At 41.3% G+C, this 13,601-nt stretch overlaps 2 protein-coding genes across 10 annotated transcripts in view; one reads left to right on the top strand and one right to left on the bottom strand.

Annotated features, from left to right (window-relative positions):
• lama2 (laminin, alpha 2) overlaps positions 1-2,831 on the top strand; it is a 121,159-nt gene extending 118,328 nt beyond the window's left edge. For all 8 annotated transcript variants that reach the window (XM_062559460.1, XM_062559457.1, XM_062559459.1 and 5 more), the window contains 6 exons: positions 171-248; positions 467-545; positions 738-869; positions 1,035-1,165; positions 1,352-1,571; positions 1,691-2,831. In XM_062559460.1, coding sequence (XP_062415444.1) covers positions 171-248; positions 467-545; positions 738-869; positions 1,035-1,165; positions 1,352-1,571; positions 1,691-1,851 — 801 coding nt within the window. In that variant the 3' untranslated portion in view covers positions 1,852-2,831. The remainder of the gene's footprint in view (positions 1-170; positions 249-466; positions 546-737; positions 870-1,034; positions 1,166-1,351; positions 1,572-1,690) is intronic.
• A 1,084-nt stretch (positions 2,832-3,915) lies between these two features.
• Positions 3,916-13,601, bottom strand: part of rgs6 (regulator of G protein signaling 6) — a 52,789-nt gene continuing 43,103 nt past the window's right edge. For both annotated transcript variants that reach the window (XM_037449740.2, XM_062559461.1), the window contains 12 exons: positions 13,145-13,209; positions 12,877-12,953; positions 12,210-12,291; positions 11,994-12,068; positions 11,637-11,738; positions 11,330-11,391; positions 9,376-9,486; positions 8,360-8,485; positions 6,414-6,600; positions 5,054-5,143; positions 4,697-4,750; positions 3,916-4,588 (listed from right to left, as the gene is read on the bottom strand). In XM_037449740.2, coding sequence (XP_037305637.2) covers positions 4,538-4,588; positions 4,697-4,750; positions 5,054-5,143; positions 6,414-6,600; positions 8,360-8,485; positions 9,376-9,486; positions 11,330-11,391; positions 11,637-11,738; positions 11,994-12,068; positions 12,210-12,291; positions 12,877-12,953; positions 13,145-13,209 — 1,082 coding nt within the window. In that variant the 3' untranslated portion in view covers positions 3,916-4,537. The remainder of the gene's footprint in view (positions 4,589-4,696; positions 4,751-5,053; positions 5,144-6,413; positions 6,601-8,359; positions 8,486-9,375; positions 9,487-11,329; positions 11,392-11,636; positions 11,739-11,993; positions 12,069-12,209; positions 12,292-12,876; positions 12,954-13,144; positions 13,210-13,601) is intronic.

The raw sequence follows: 13,601 nt of genomic DNA, 5'->3' as shown, positions 1-13,601 counted from the left end.
TCTGCAGTTAAAATGCGATTAATTTCGATGAATTAATTACAAAGCCTCTAATTAATTAGATTAATATTTTTAATCGAGTCCCGGCCCTAATTTAAAAAAAAAAAAATATGGAAAACTAATCCAGTAATATTAGTATATATGATTAATAATTTAATATCTTCTTTTCCCAGGCTGACCTGTTAGATGTTGTAGGAATACTGTATGTTGGTGGATTCCCACAGAACTACACCAGCAAGAGGATTGGACCGGTAAGATACACAAGCTTATTTCTATTACGTTTGGTCCATTACCCAGGATCCATTTGTTTCATTTCAATTTATTTTTACAACTAGTTTACTATAACTTAAGGCTCAAGAAATGTTATAATAATTTTGGCTCATTTCTCAAAAAAGTGGACACGTGGCAACACGACATGAATCATTTTTAGGCATTAACGAAACATTTATTTCTCTTTTTCTGTTCCTAGATTCTTTACAGCATCAATGGATGCATCCGTAACCTTAAGATGGTTGGCGGTGCGGTGAGCTCCCCGGGAGTACCTTCACGTAATTATAATTATTGAATATGAAGTTTGTACTGTGAATTAGGTGACATTAGTCTGTGTTAACTGTGTTACACAATTGTATCGTACCAATTCATACATGTAATCTGTTTGTTGTTTATCATAAATATTTGTTCCAAAGCCGTTTTTTTTTTTTACTCCTAACTGATGCATTCTGCCTCCTCTGTTATCCTAGGGCGCTCCGAGGCGGGTGTTGAGAACTTTAACATGAACATGGCCGCGCCCACCTCCAGTCACATGATCGCTACATGCTTCGTTGCCACTGAGACTGGCACCTATTTTGAAGGCACCGGCTACCTGAAAGCCGGTGAGATGAGACACTGAAAGACCCCGGCAGCTGTGTTAACGAACCACCTATCAGTGGTTAAAAAAATATGAACCCAGGCCGGTTTCACACAGGAAGGAAGCACGGTTCCATTGTCCCTTTTGTTTCTTGTAAAAAATGTAATGATCCTGCTCTCCGTCTCTCCAGTCTCGTCCTACAGAGTAGGTCTGGATGTGTCCATAGCATTCGAGTTCAGGACCAGCAGAACCAGCGGAGTGCTCCTAGCCATCAGTAACCAAGGAAACAACGGGGTGGGCCTGGAGATCGTCGAGGGCAAGGTACGCAGCCATGACAACGGGAAGGGCTCAACATCTCGAGAAATGAGTCCGATAAAAGTTCAACACTCTCAACCGATCATTCAATCCATCGATCTGAATCTTCCTTCAGGGTTATGTACCTACAATACAGGTTATTGGATACGTGTATATAGTAAATTGCCTTCCTTTTGCTTCCTGTGTCTTTAGCTGCTCTTCCACGTGGACAACGGCGCTGGACGGATTACGGCGGAGCACGCGCCTGGGGGCGAGGGCTTCTGCGACGGCCAGTGGCACTCGGTCACCGCCAGGAAGCTTCGCCACAGGGCGCAGCTGGTGGTGGACGAGCATCAGAGCGAGGCTGAGAGCTCCAACGCGCGCTCCAACACATGTGACACAAACGACCCCATCTACGTCGGCGGGTATCCGGGTACGATTTACACATTAGAAGTGTTACGCGTCAAATGAGATCCGTTTCTATTCAGGAAAGCAGCACCTGGGATGAAAGAGTAACTTTAAACACACGTCACTGTTTCCTTCTTCTCTCAGATGGGGTTCGCCAGGCAGCTCTCTCTACCGGCACTTCCTTCAAAGGTTGTTTGAGGAACCTGAAGATCACCAAAGCTTCCAAGACCATGGAGGTGCAGTTCAACAAGGCTCTCGAGATTAAAGGAGTCCGGCCTCTTTCCTGTCCTGCAGTAGCTGCCTGACCGGCACCATAGAGCTTCCACTTCCGCTGTTTACCTAAAAATATTGCCGCCTTGGTCTTTGAACCTGCACGGAGCACAGCGTTTTGCATCAATGAGTGACACCTTATTTTGTGCCGGCGTGGTGCCCGAAAACCAGGTAAATATCTACATCAGAGGGACTAGAAAAGTTGTAATGCTTCCCTTCAAAAACAGTTAGTTGATTTTATTTAACGAGAGTTTGGAGGCCCGATTTGTCTCCTAAATAAGTCTCCCTCTGTGGCTCATACAACAGAATTATAGGCAGATATCATCATGTCCGTAGACAAACTGCAAAGTTACCTGCGGCAAAGCAGACTCTAAATGTTAAACTTCACCCTCTGGTTTGCAGTATAAGACCCTGCCCATGTATGACTGGTCAATGGATTTATCCTGCTTTTAAATTAAAAACTCAAACCGTTTTAAAATGTGTGGCTGTCCACAATGCCAAGGACGTTTTAAGAATATTCAAGCTAATGCAATTTTGTTTTGTGTGTGAGAGCATTACATTTGCTTTTCAATGGAGTTTCTCTTGCAGATGTTGAACATGGCATCTGGAACTTTACAGTTATACACTGTTACCTGCGTTACATAAACGTCTGTAAAAGAGAAAAAATGACAATTTGATAGTGTGTTCCTACATTTGTCCTTTATGAACCTTGTTCCCTGAAATGTTGTTTAGAAAATCATATCACCATTAAAACCGTAGAATAAGTGAAACTTTTCCTCAGCCTCCAAGACATCTCGTGATGTAAAGCTGAGCTGTAGCACAAAATACATTTGAAGCCGACTTCACGCAATGACATGAATACTTTGTACATGAAATAATTTGTTGGTTGTTTGGGGGAAATCTTAACACAATAAAACCTACGCCGATTAAGTGAATATTGTTTCAATATACAAAATGAGTTAATGATGAAAGCAACGTTGACTTTATTTTGTGATGCAATATTTCTTAAACATTCCACACTTCTCTGAATTGATCTGATTGCGAGCCGGAGCTTGTGTTGCACCTCCGTGCTGTAGAGGTACAAGGTTTCTGAAGGACGCTAATGGTGGTGCACGTTCTGCATGGTGTGGCTGAAAATTCTTCAGCAGCTATTTTTGAAATATATTCTTGATCGCAGCAAATAAATTGTCTCGTCCTTCTTTTAAATTGCAGAATATGGCTTTACATGAATACAAATGATTTGGTTAGCAGTAATACATTGTAGCTATTTGTTTTTTCAATGCTGTACTGTAACATTACAAACCTTGATTTTACTCCACTTGACAAGTTATTAGCATGACTTTCAATTTAAATTTTCAACAAACTCATGGATGTATATTTTCTAGCCATGCTAACAAAATTTTAATGACTGACAAAACATTTCATATTTAAAATGTTTTTTCATATCTTTTTACAACACAGATTTCTATGAATATTTTTGGACAGGCTATACTACTACTGTATCAAAATGTCTTACCAAATCTCCATCAGCAATAAACAAGCATAACAATGTTTAGCTCAGGTTACATTCAGGTTACCTCTCATCCTATGAGGAAAGAGCCTGGGAGACATTCAAATTAGAGTAAAAACTATGAAATAAATATCCTCATTTATAGATGACGTTGTAATGGAGAAGTGAACCGTTGCAGCAGAGTGCTGTCACATTTATATTTAAATACAAAGAGCCCTCACAGACACTCTCACTCAACCATTTACCAAGTGAGGTGGCCCGAGGGGTCAGGGTTCATGGGGACATTGGGATTGGACCTTTTTTTTAATGACATACTATACCTATAATTATAATGTGATGATCTATTTTGACTAAAATTGAGTCAAATAACGTCCGCATTCCACAGCAATGATATTCTAGAAGCACTAGAGGGCGGTATGTGACTACAAAGTTAAAATAAGTCACTCATAGATGGAACACCATTCAAAAGTCAACATTTTAAAGGCTGCTCCTCGTGTTTCTGTCAGATTTCACCTTTTCCCCACGATGTAAAGGTGAACTTCTTTGCAGCTCCTGGAGAAATAAAATGAACACATGAAGGCCAAATCCATCTCTTTTGTGCATTCCTCTTTTATTATCCTGCTCCTATTTATATAAGGTAAAGAATGATCCGAGGTGCCCAATGACACGTTGTTGTTACCGCCTGAAGTGGAATGTTCCGAAGCTAGAATAAAGGCCGACATTATATCAGATCGCTCATTAAAGCACTTTTTTTTAGCTCAGATTCTTTTTGCCAATACTGTGACATTCAAAAAACAGGTTGACTCCCCCCTCCCCCCCATCAGTGGGATAACACAAGATTAACAATAAGTGAAAGTAAAGCAATATCCCCTTAAACTACCATATTAATATGAGTGTAGATAGAAGACAAACATAAATAAGAATCAACGAAGCCTGTGTGGTGCAAGCTTGTCCCTCTAAGAGCAGCAATGTTCATCCTCTACAATGTGACAGCACTGTCCTGATGTCAGGTCTGGTGACTTATTGCATGCTGTCAGTCCTCTCCAACTGAAGACGTGGCTGGCGGTCCAGTCCGGCGGTCCTGGCGCTTTGGGGGCCATCATGCGCCTCCCAACGCCACGCCCGAACACCCCGGGATCCTTTTCCATGTGCTCCTGAGGGGTAAGCAGCTCTTCTGGGCATGGGCCCCCCTACCGGTCAACCAGGCCTCGTCAGGATGACTGCATGAGGCCCGTCAGTCGTTTGCTTGCCAGTGATTTGCCCTGGTAGGAGGCAGAGATTATGGGGGGGGGGGGGGGGGGGGGGATTTAAGGCCAAATCCAAGATACAATGCACTCTGAAGTTAAAACAAGGGGCAATGGGACACGCACCACACTGCGAGTGAACTTCTCCAGCGATGTGCGTCGCCCCTGCTCTGCGTCAGGCTGCAGTGAAGAAAAAGTAAAACCGTGGCAGAGTTCAAAGCCCAGAAAAATCCTCATCGTGCAGAATGGAATATGGTATTACAGGCGTTGCTTTGCTATAACTTTTTATATGATATTGTTATGACGTGCCAGTAAGAGGTAGCACATGTGAATGAATGAGTTACTTTGCTATTTTAGATCTATTTTCCCAATATAATACTTTTACTTAAGAAAAGGATCCATATTCAACTCATAATGTATCATAGCACATAGATCAGATCTGAAAGAAAGGGCTTTGTGAAATGATGACAAACACAAACACACCTTTACTTTTTTCCTTAGCAGGTCCTGGTACACGTTGGAGCGCAGGAAGCGCGCGTAGCTGTCGCTTTTCATCAGCTTGTAGATGTGGTCCTGAGTGGAGGGAGAGAGAATTTGAGCCGCTTACTAATATTGTATTGTGTGTAGAATTAAGGGGAAAGACCACATTAGCAGTTGGCAAATGCAAAACAATATATTTTTCAAGTCGGTGTACACAGTTGGACTAAATTGATTATATGTGAATTATGCATGATTCATTTGCTAAAGAAGATCATCTTTCTCAAGGAAAAAAGCCCTCAAAAAGAAACCATATCGATGTACAAGTTCTGAGGGCCTGTTTTAGATTTAGATTTTAGAAGATTTAAAAAAAAAATGCATGTGTCAAAAAAGTTTGTATGAAATAGAATTCCTGGATTCCTTTTCCACGCATACAGGGTGATGGAGACACGATATGTTCAAACAGACCTTGGGCTCCTCACTTGTCCTGATGGACTTCATGACTGACCTTTTGCTTTGTTAAATAGGATGTTATCTATGCTAAAATGCATGATTTTTATTATTATTTTTTTGTTCCATTGTCGTGTCTAAAATATTTCAATAGAATTCTAAACCACCTTTTACAGGAAAATGGAGTTGACAGATCCATATAAACCCATTCATTGGTTGTGCTGAAGCGTAAAACGGGGCAGAGCCCCTTGTGGGATGGAGTAGAAGCAGCTCTGATACTGATCACCTGAAGAGATCAATTATAACCACTCTGAATGCTGCTTTGAATAGTTTCTGAGAACTGAGCTCTTAGAACTTTATACCCACCTTTTTAGGGTAATATGATGACTTTTTTGCATTGACACCACTCTCCTATGTGGTTAGCTTGGATTTGTATGAAGCGTCGCCAAGAAATGGTCCACCATCAAAAACCACATCTTTACAGATTACAAATATAGCTGTTAATATAGCTGGGCTGTTTCCATTCTCCATGCTGAGCTATTCTTTGAGATTCAATGTGTGTCTGACAGCCGTTGTATTGTTTGATTGTTTCATCGAGCCTGACTTTAGTCGGACAGGTTGACCTTTCAGCTTGACACCTGGGACCAAACACGCCAAGAAACCTCGCATGGTATTTTTAGTGCATGGATTTTTTTTCTTGCTCTTTACTTTAAATCTAATTTGCAAATGTCAGTGGTATGGATTGTTTTGTCCGTGTGTGTGTGTGTGTGTGTGTGTGTGTGTGTGTGTGTGTGTTTGACGGAGCTAATGAGGTTCTGTGAAATGTTGAATCATAAACATTTACCTGATTTCCAACTCAACCATCACCGATTCTACACTGCACACCACCATTCCTTCCTTCCTGGGTTTTTCTCACCTGTGCGTCCTCGTAGCTGTACCGCCCCGGGTCTTTCAGGTTTTGGTTGGTGCGTTCGTAGCTGTGAGAGTCCAGGTTGATGGAGCTGGGCGCTCCCTCCGCCAGAAACTCCGCCCAGATGTCCTGCGCCCTCTCTGCAACCTCCTGCTGGGGCATCCTCTTCAGGGCTTGCACTGCCAACCAGAAGCTGCAAAACAGATCAAATTCCCCTCAGATCATTATTTCGCGCATTTTTTAAAATTTTAGTTAAGAAATTTTTATTTTTTTTACCCCGGATTTGTCCAACAACCGAGAAAACATTTCATCATTGTCTCTACTAAAACAATCAAAACCCAAATCAAACTTTTGCCACAACTGGCTTCTTATTGCACACATTTGAAGACATTTAAATCTCATGATTCACTCCCCATTTAAACATATATGGAACTTTGTAGAATTTAGAAACTATCAGATAAAATTTCAAGAAGACAAATGCCGCATGTCAATGGACAATATGAAAAATGGCCACATTTACCATTTTAAGGCGTGCTTTTGTGTGTGTGTACACACACACACACACACACACGCACACGCACGCACACGCACACACATTTCACCACCTATCGATCGAAGCAGAATGCCAACCAAACCGAGAGAGCCAAAGTTAGGCCAATAACAACAATAACACGGAGATATTCTAAATATATCTCTCATTCCCTCAGGAACGATGTGCAAACAAACACCAGGCACAGAAAAATCGCATCTTTGCAGTTGTAATGAGCCCAGCAGCATCACCCCCCCCCCCCCTCCATTCACAAAAGCTTCCACGAATACTGTCCACACCCTGCGCTATGACTTAGATACGTGTGTTTAGCCTGGTATCCATGTTTTATAGTGATGGATTTATTTTTAGGTGATTCTGAAAAATAAAAGAAACAGCAATCTTAATGTATTTCTTTAACCCCTTTATACTGACTGACGGAATTGTCCACAAAGTAGTTGTAGAGATATGACCTTTTTTTCAGGGTTATGCCATTTTTGGAGGCAGCCCAGAGTACAAGATGATTAAACTGTTGTTATAAATGGAGGCTGGCTATGAACTAGATGCATGATGAACATCAGAGGCAGCAGAACCTCCGCCTGATGGCCTCCAATATTAGTTTGGTATCTATATTGATCTGTGGACTGGTTCAGAGGTAATAATACAGAGACACTTGACGCTTTTCTGCTCCTCCCTCACTGCCTCACTGCTCTTCCAGAAGCTCCCTCATAAAAAAGGAAAGCAATTACAGGTCAGAAATAGGAGCGAGGGACAGGGGGACTAGTGCTGGTGTGTGCTGTCCCTGTCATGCACATGTGTGCGTTATCTCCCCACGTAGCTCGGAGGTATCAAGGATTTCTGACACATCTCTTGTCTCCTTTCCCTCCCCCTCTCTCTCTCTCTTTTTGCTGTTTGAGATGGTCACTCTCCCGCTCCCTCACATCGCAAAGGCTGACCACTTATTGCTTATGAATCTGTACCAATGCTGTGAGATCAACAACCTCATTGCAATGACAATCTTATTTTAATGTCATTTGTTTCTTTGTGGTCAAATCATTTCAAAGAAATTGTCACTGATCTACTTTGCTGAGCAAAGCACAGAAAGTAAATGACTAAACTATATCTATGCTGCCTCATTATTTCCTGCTGTTCCTATTCCTGAAATGTTGTGTTTGTGACCTTTACATTTCTGTAAATTTGTCTTGGTCTATTGAACACGTTCCTGTGTTTGCAGTGGGTTCAGTCATTTTTAAATACCTGTAATACTTTCGTTCAAAAATACCACTTTCCTACTACATCCTTTGCAGCAAACATCATATTTAAAATGAACTACAAACATGCACAACTTTCTGCTACATGGCATTTTTGGAGCAAAACTCACTAGAAAAAAGTTAGAATCGAGTATTAAAAGATAATTTCGGCTCACCGCAGGTTCTCAGAGCTGAACTCAGACTCCAGGAACTTCAGAAAGAGTTCTTGTCCTGCCGAGTCCTTCAGGGCCTCCTCCAGGGAGAAACCCCACTTCTTCACCCTCTGTAGACTGGGTTCCTTACTGGGAGGGAGAGGAGAGAGAGGCAGTGTAAATCTACAATAGTATTTTCTGGAAGGAAGAGTAGATATTTAATTAAATGGAATTCATGAAGTAATACTCAGTGTAGCGGGGCTGAGATGGAGAGTATTTTCTCCACTCATCTAATTAATAAATTATTAATTAATACAGCTGAAATAATAAACTAGATCAAGCCCAGTGATCACATGCTTGGTCCAATTAATTCCTGCCTGATTCAGAGCATAATGAAACTCACCAAGAGCTGCAACTGCCATCCTGAATACTTCATTACCTTTATTGTTCAAAGTAACCTTTCAAAGGATCATCAATTATTATAATTGTCTAATATGAGACACAAACTTGCTATTTGGATGATTTGATTAACTTTGATGAGTAAGCTGAATAAATTAATAATAAAGGCAGGTCATTTAAAGTACCTACCCATAATATATGCACTGTCTTGATTTGACAGTAGTTATATCTTCAATTGTGCCATTGTTCAAGATTCAACGTGTTGTTAGACCAAAATGTTCATACCCAAAGTCCATATTTCAACAAATATGGTTTTACAAATCTCAGACATATCTAATGTTATTTAAAAGAGTAGTGCACTGAATTAGCAATGCAGACATAACATTGTCACACTAGTGACTAGCTGTGGTTTTTTTCAACAGAATTGAAAGAGAAAAAGGAGAGATGTCTTTTTATTCCACACATCCTTCTTCAATGTCAACACCTGTCACCTACATAACACAGAAAACACACATTCTCCATCAAAACACTGATTGGCCCTTTTCATTAGACTTTGATATGTGATGGACCAGTCAAATGAGGACATGTTCACTGGTTGTGAAGGAGACACTGCTTTGTTGTTGTTGTTGTTGTTGTTGTACCTGGCCTCCAGATCCCAGAGGGAAGGATCATCGCTGCTCCAGGGGTTGGGCGGCTCCTGTCCCGTGACAAATGGGTCATAATCCAGGTACTGCTCAGTGTAGCTTATCAGACTGACCACACACATGCACACAAGCACAGGACGGGAGACGTTAAGGGTCAACGGTAGAGAGACGGAGTTTAACACTGCAACCAAGGCTTCAATATTGGATCAAGGCGTTTTCCGTTCACCTGATTTAATTGTGACGTTAATGTAATTAGAAGTTAATAAATATAAAACAAACAAAGTAGGAATATCTGTGCAAAAGCTGAGATGTGATCCTCGTAGCTCATTGATGTGAAACCCAAACTCAAGAATCTATAACATGAATCTGATTACTTTAAGACAACCACGTATAATTTACAATTCAACTGATTTTGCCATGGCACGGACCTTTGATTATCTGTTTAAATTAGAATTTAATTATGACCTTTTGATTTACATCTTATTAGAAAACATGTTAGCCAGAGCTTAGCTATAATAATACAATCTAGAAGAGACAAACACATCTCAGATGTATTTAGTGTACAGAAAGAAACTCGAGGCACATGTTTCTCTGACAGAAAAACACTCAAACCTCCAATAACGCTTACTGACCCAAAAAGTACTCCCACCTGACAAATGATTAATGTGAAGTCATTCAAAGCCAATTGCACGATGCTAGTCCCCCCAAATGTTATTGCCTTAAATGATTGATGCTTTTTTAATATATTCTTTCCTTGCAGTGTTTGGATTTTTGCCCAAAACGATGCGGAACAATCAAACTCTGTAGAACGAGTCAAAAGGTCAAAGGGTCAGGGAGTCGGAGCAGTGCAGCAGGCCGCACTGATCCCAGTCTCCTGCTCTGCTGGGATGTAATGGCTGTCCTGAATGACTGATTCATAGATGGTTGTCTCTATAGGGAAGGTGGACAAAATGCAAAGAATGCCCGCCCAACTTAATGCAAAATATCACAATAATAAGTAACATTTGTGACACCTGAAATGTGTGCATTTTATTACCGTATAATACGGTGCAAACAATGTATTACTTTATCAATTTGTTTTGAAAAAATCCACCTGCTCTTCCTTTCATTCTAAACTGTTGCGTGGACATGCTTCTTTGTTGTGAACATTTACACTCATCATTTAGCCGACGCTTTTATCCAAAGCGACTTTCAATAAGTGCATTAAGTCAAGACTGAACGGAACCAGAACAACAGCAATCAAGAAAGTACAAATTATTCAAGAAAGCCAAACTATAAAAGTGCTATACGTGAGTGCCCTGGTAAGTGCTAATAAAGTGCTAACTAGTACAGGTGCAGTCGGTAGCTGTCTATCTGCTGCCCTGATGTCATTGGGGACCTCATTCTACCATTTAGGAGCCAGGTCATCAAAGAGTCTGGATTTTGTTGAGTGTTCTGAGATTAGAGATTGCAGACAACTTAAAGAAGTGGATTTCTCATGGCAACAGGTTGCAATATTATTGATATATTTTTTTTACTAGTAATTTTAAGACAGGAGACAGAAATTGGCTTAAAGGATGATACACTTTCAAATGATGTTGAGCAACCAGATAGGACCATTACAGAGGGATTAGAAGATCCACAAATGCTCTTTGAGGGTTAGGTAAGAAGAAAACAGAAAAAAGGAGTGGGAGTAACATGCAGGTTGAACTGCGCCTGCTGTAACCCCTCGTCATGGTAACATTTGAACAGTGTGCAGAAGGCCACCCACAGTTCAGACGGGGTGTCGCAATGCAGTCGCCTCAAAAGAGCAGGGGTTCGTCACATGATAAATGGCCACAGACTGCAGATGTGAAAGAAGGCAGACGGGCGTCTTTGGGATTAAAGATGGGCTTTCCTCAGTAAATCTGGTGTGTGTGTTGGATATGCAGTATTATTAGTGGTGTAGAGTGGCAAGTTTCTTGTTCTGTACCTTTCAGAAACTTTAGACATCTTCATACAGTGACGGTCTAGCTGGGTGTTCAGGAACAAGATCTGAAGGAGGAGACGGCAGAGGTCCGTGTTTGTTTAAGCCGGTTTTCTCTTCTCATACTTGGTATTGCTATGACATTGCTATGACAGTCTGAATAGAATCACTACTGTTTCCCATAATTAAGATCAATTCTCCCCACAAGCAATAACACTTCAGAATGACGATCAAATGTAGTAGTTTTAGTAAAAATTACACATGCATGTGCACTCTTCTTTAAATAAGGTTTTCATTTTGCCAGGATCTTCACCTCCTTTTTGACATCCTCCTTGGTGCCTTTCCTGCAGAGTTGCAGTGGAGTGTGAACGGGACTTTGAGATTGCGTTGCCTCCTCCGCCAAACCATACACAGACTGGGCGTTTTGAGAGAATGGAGAGATACAGTGTGTACGTGTTGTTTTCTCACAGCAAATATATGGCCTGAAAAAAACTGCTTTGTAATTAAAAAAATATTCCTGGCGTGTAAATGTCATCAAGAAACATTGTTATGATTAAGTTGTTGGTCAATTTATGTCCACTGAAATCAAATGAATTTGCATTTTTATTCCTTGAATTAATTCCTTAAATGTTAACCTTCAATGACCCTGATGCACGGTCGGAGCTCATACCTTCTTAACTCGATGAGGGTTCTTCATGCGTCTACATTTCCTGATGTCCATCTCTGTCGTGTTAACACATCCAGGCTGGAGAAAACACAGCCACACAACCAAAGACAATGAATATGAGTACAGTCAGCGCTGGTGTTCTGAACGATCCCAGAGAGTGGACCGTGATGAGGAATAGATGTGTGGGCAGAAGACAAGGCAGACGGCTACAATACGTACCACAGGTCTGTGGACGTCCCAGAAGGCTCTCTCCTGACTGTCGAGGATCTTCCTCTCGGTTTTATCCTTTTTCCTGTCGATCCTGCAGATGACATCAGTCAGTACGAATGCATAATTCAGCTGTGTACATGTAGCAGCGAACCGGATAGAAGGAAAAGAGAGGGAGTAATATAGTGTGGAGATTGTGGTCATACTTGTTTCATATTTTGTGTTTCTGTTTTACAACATGTACTTTACTCATAAAATAGCTCAATGTTATCGCACAGAGTCACATATTCTAATTTTAGACTTTGTAAATTACAACTTTCCAAGAGGTGCACACAGTGCGAGTCTGGATTGAGCATACTGTTCTCTACGCCTTGGATTCAACGCACATCCTATTTTCCAATTTGTATACGTTCCCGAAGCTTACGGTCTGTCGTTGCTAAATGATGAAAGTCATTTATCGAGGTAGGAACGTCAGCAGCGTGAAGCAGCAGAGCTGCACAGCATCACTAACACTGGGCAGCTGATGCTGTAAGAAGCGTGACGGAAGCACTCACCGTCCATGATATGGGATGTTGCACATTGGGTTTGGCTGTAGTATTTGTGGTTCACCATAGGTGGGAGTGACATCACTATGTACATCGTAATTGTATGAGTTTCCGTGGTAACAGAGCACACTTACTTGACCTGGGCCTCAGCCTGCATGTAGATAAACTCCCACTTCCTGGCAAAGGCTCTCTGTAGCCGGGCTAGGTTCTCCTGTTGTTGAGAAGAAAAATGTAAAGGAATATATTCAAACTTATTAAAAACACAGTTACCTGGTCTTCTAGCTAGAGGGCAAATCTTAAATGAACACAGTCAGAGATTGAGATTTTCTGCCTCTGGGCTGGACACACAAATCAATCCTAAGAAGTATTGATCCGTGTACAGAGGAGGAATCCAGCACTCACCGCCTCGTAATCTGCCAGCTCCAGCCGGGTCTTGTTCTGCATGGTCCGCTTGCACAGGTAAATGGCTACAAGAGGGACAGATACAATCGAACACAGGGATCATACAAAGTTCACAGCACAATCCTTAAAGTTCATTTTCCAGTGTTGGGCAAAAGTGTTGAAGTGCAGAGATGAAATCACACTCGAAAAAAGATTCAACTCAACAAGAGTCAATTGTACGAAAGAGTTGGAGTCATCATCCAGTGTCAAGATCAGGTTCATTTGCAACACATAGTAGAGTTAGATTAACTCTTTGATAGGGTTGAAATGTAACTGTACAGTGTTACAGGTTTAACTCCATGTAATATGGCACATGGACTGTAGAGGGAGCACCAGGAACCACAGGGTTGTTGGTTTGAACCCTGGTTTACCCATGTTCCATGTCAAAGTGTCCCTGAGCAGTACACCTAAACATGAA

The sequence above is a fragment of the Pungitius pungitius genome, chromosome 20 (genome assembly GCF_949316345.1).
Source record: "Pungitius pungitius chromosome 20, fPunPun2.1, whole genome shotgun sequence".
In the NCBI taxonomy this organism is placed as follows: Eukaryota; Metazoa; Chordata; class Actinopteri; order Perciformes; family Gasterosteidae; genus Pungitius; species Pungitius pungitius.
The sequence above is the reverse complement of the archived record's forward strand: the minus strand, read 5'-3'. Positions and strand labels throughout refer to the sequence as shown.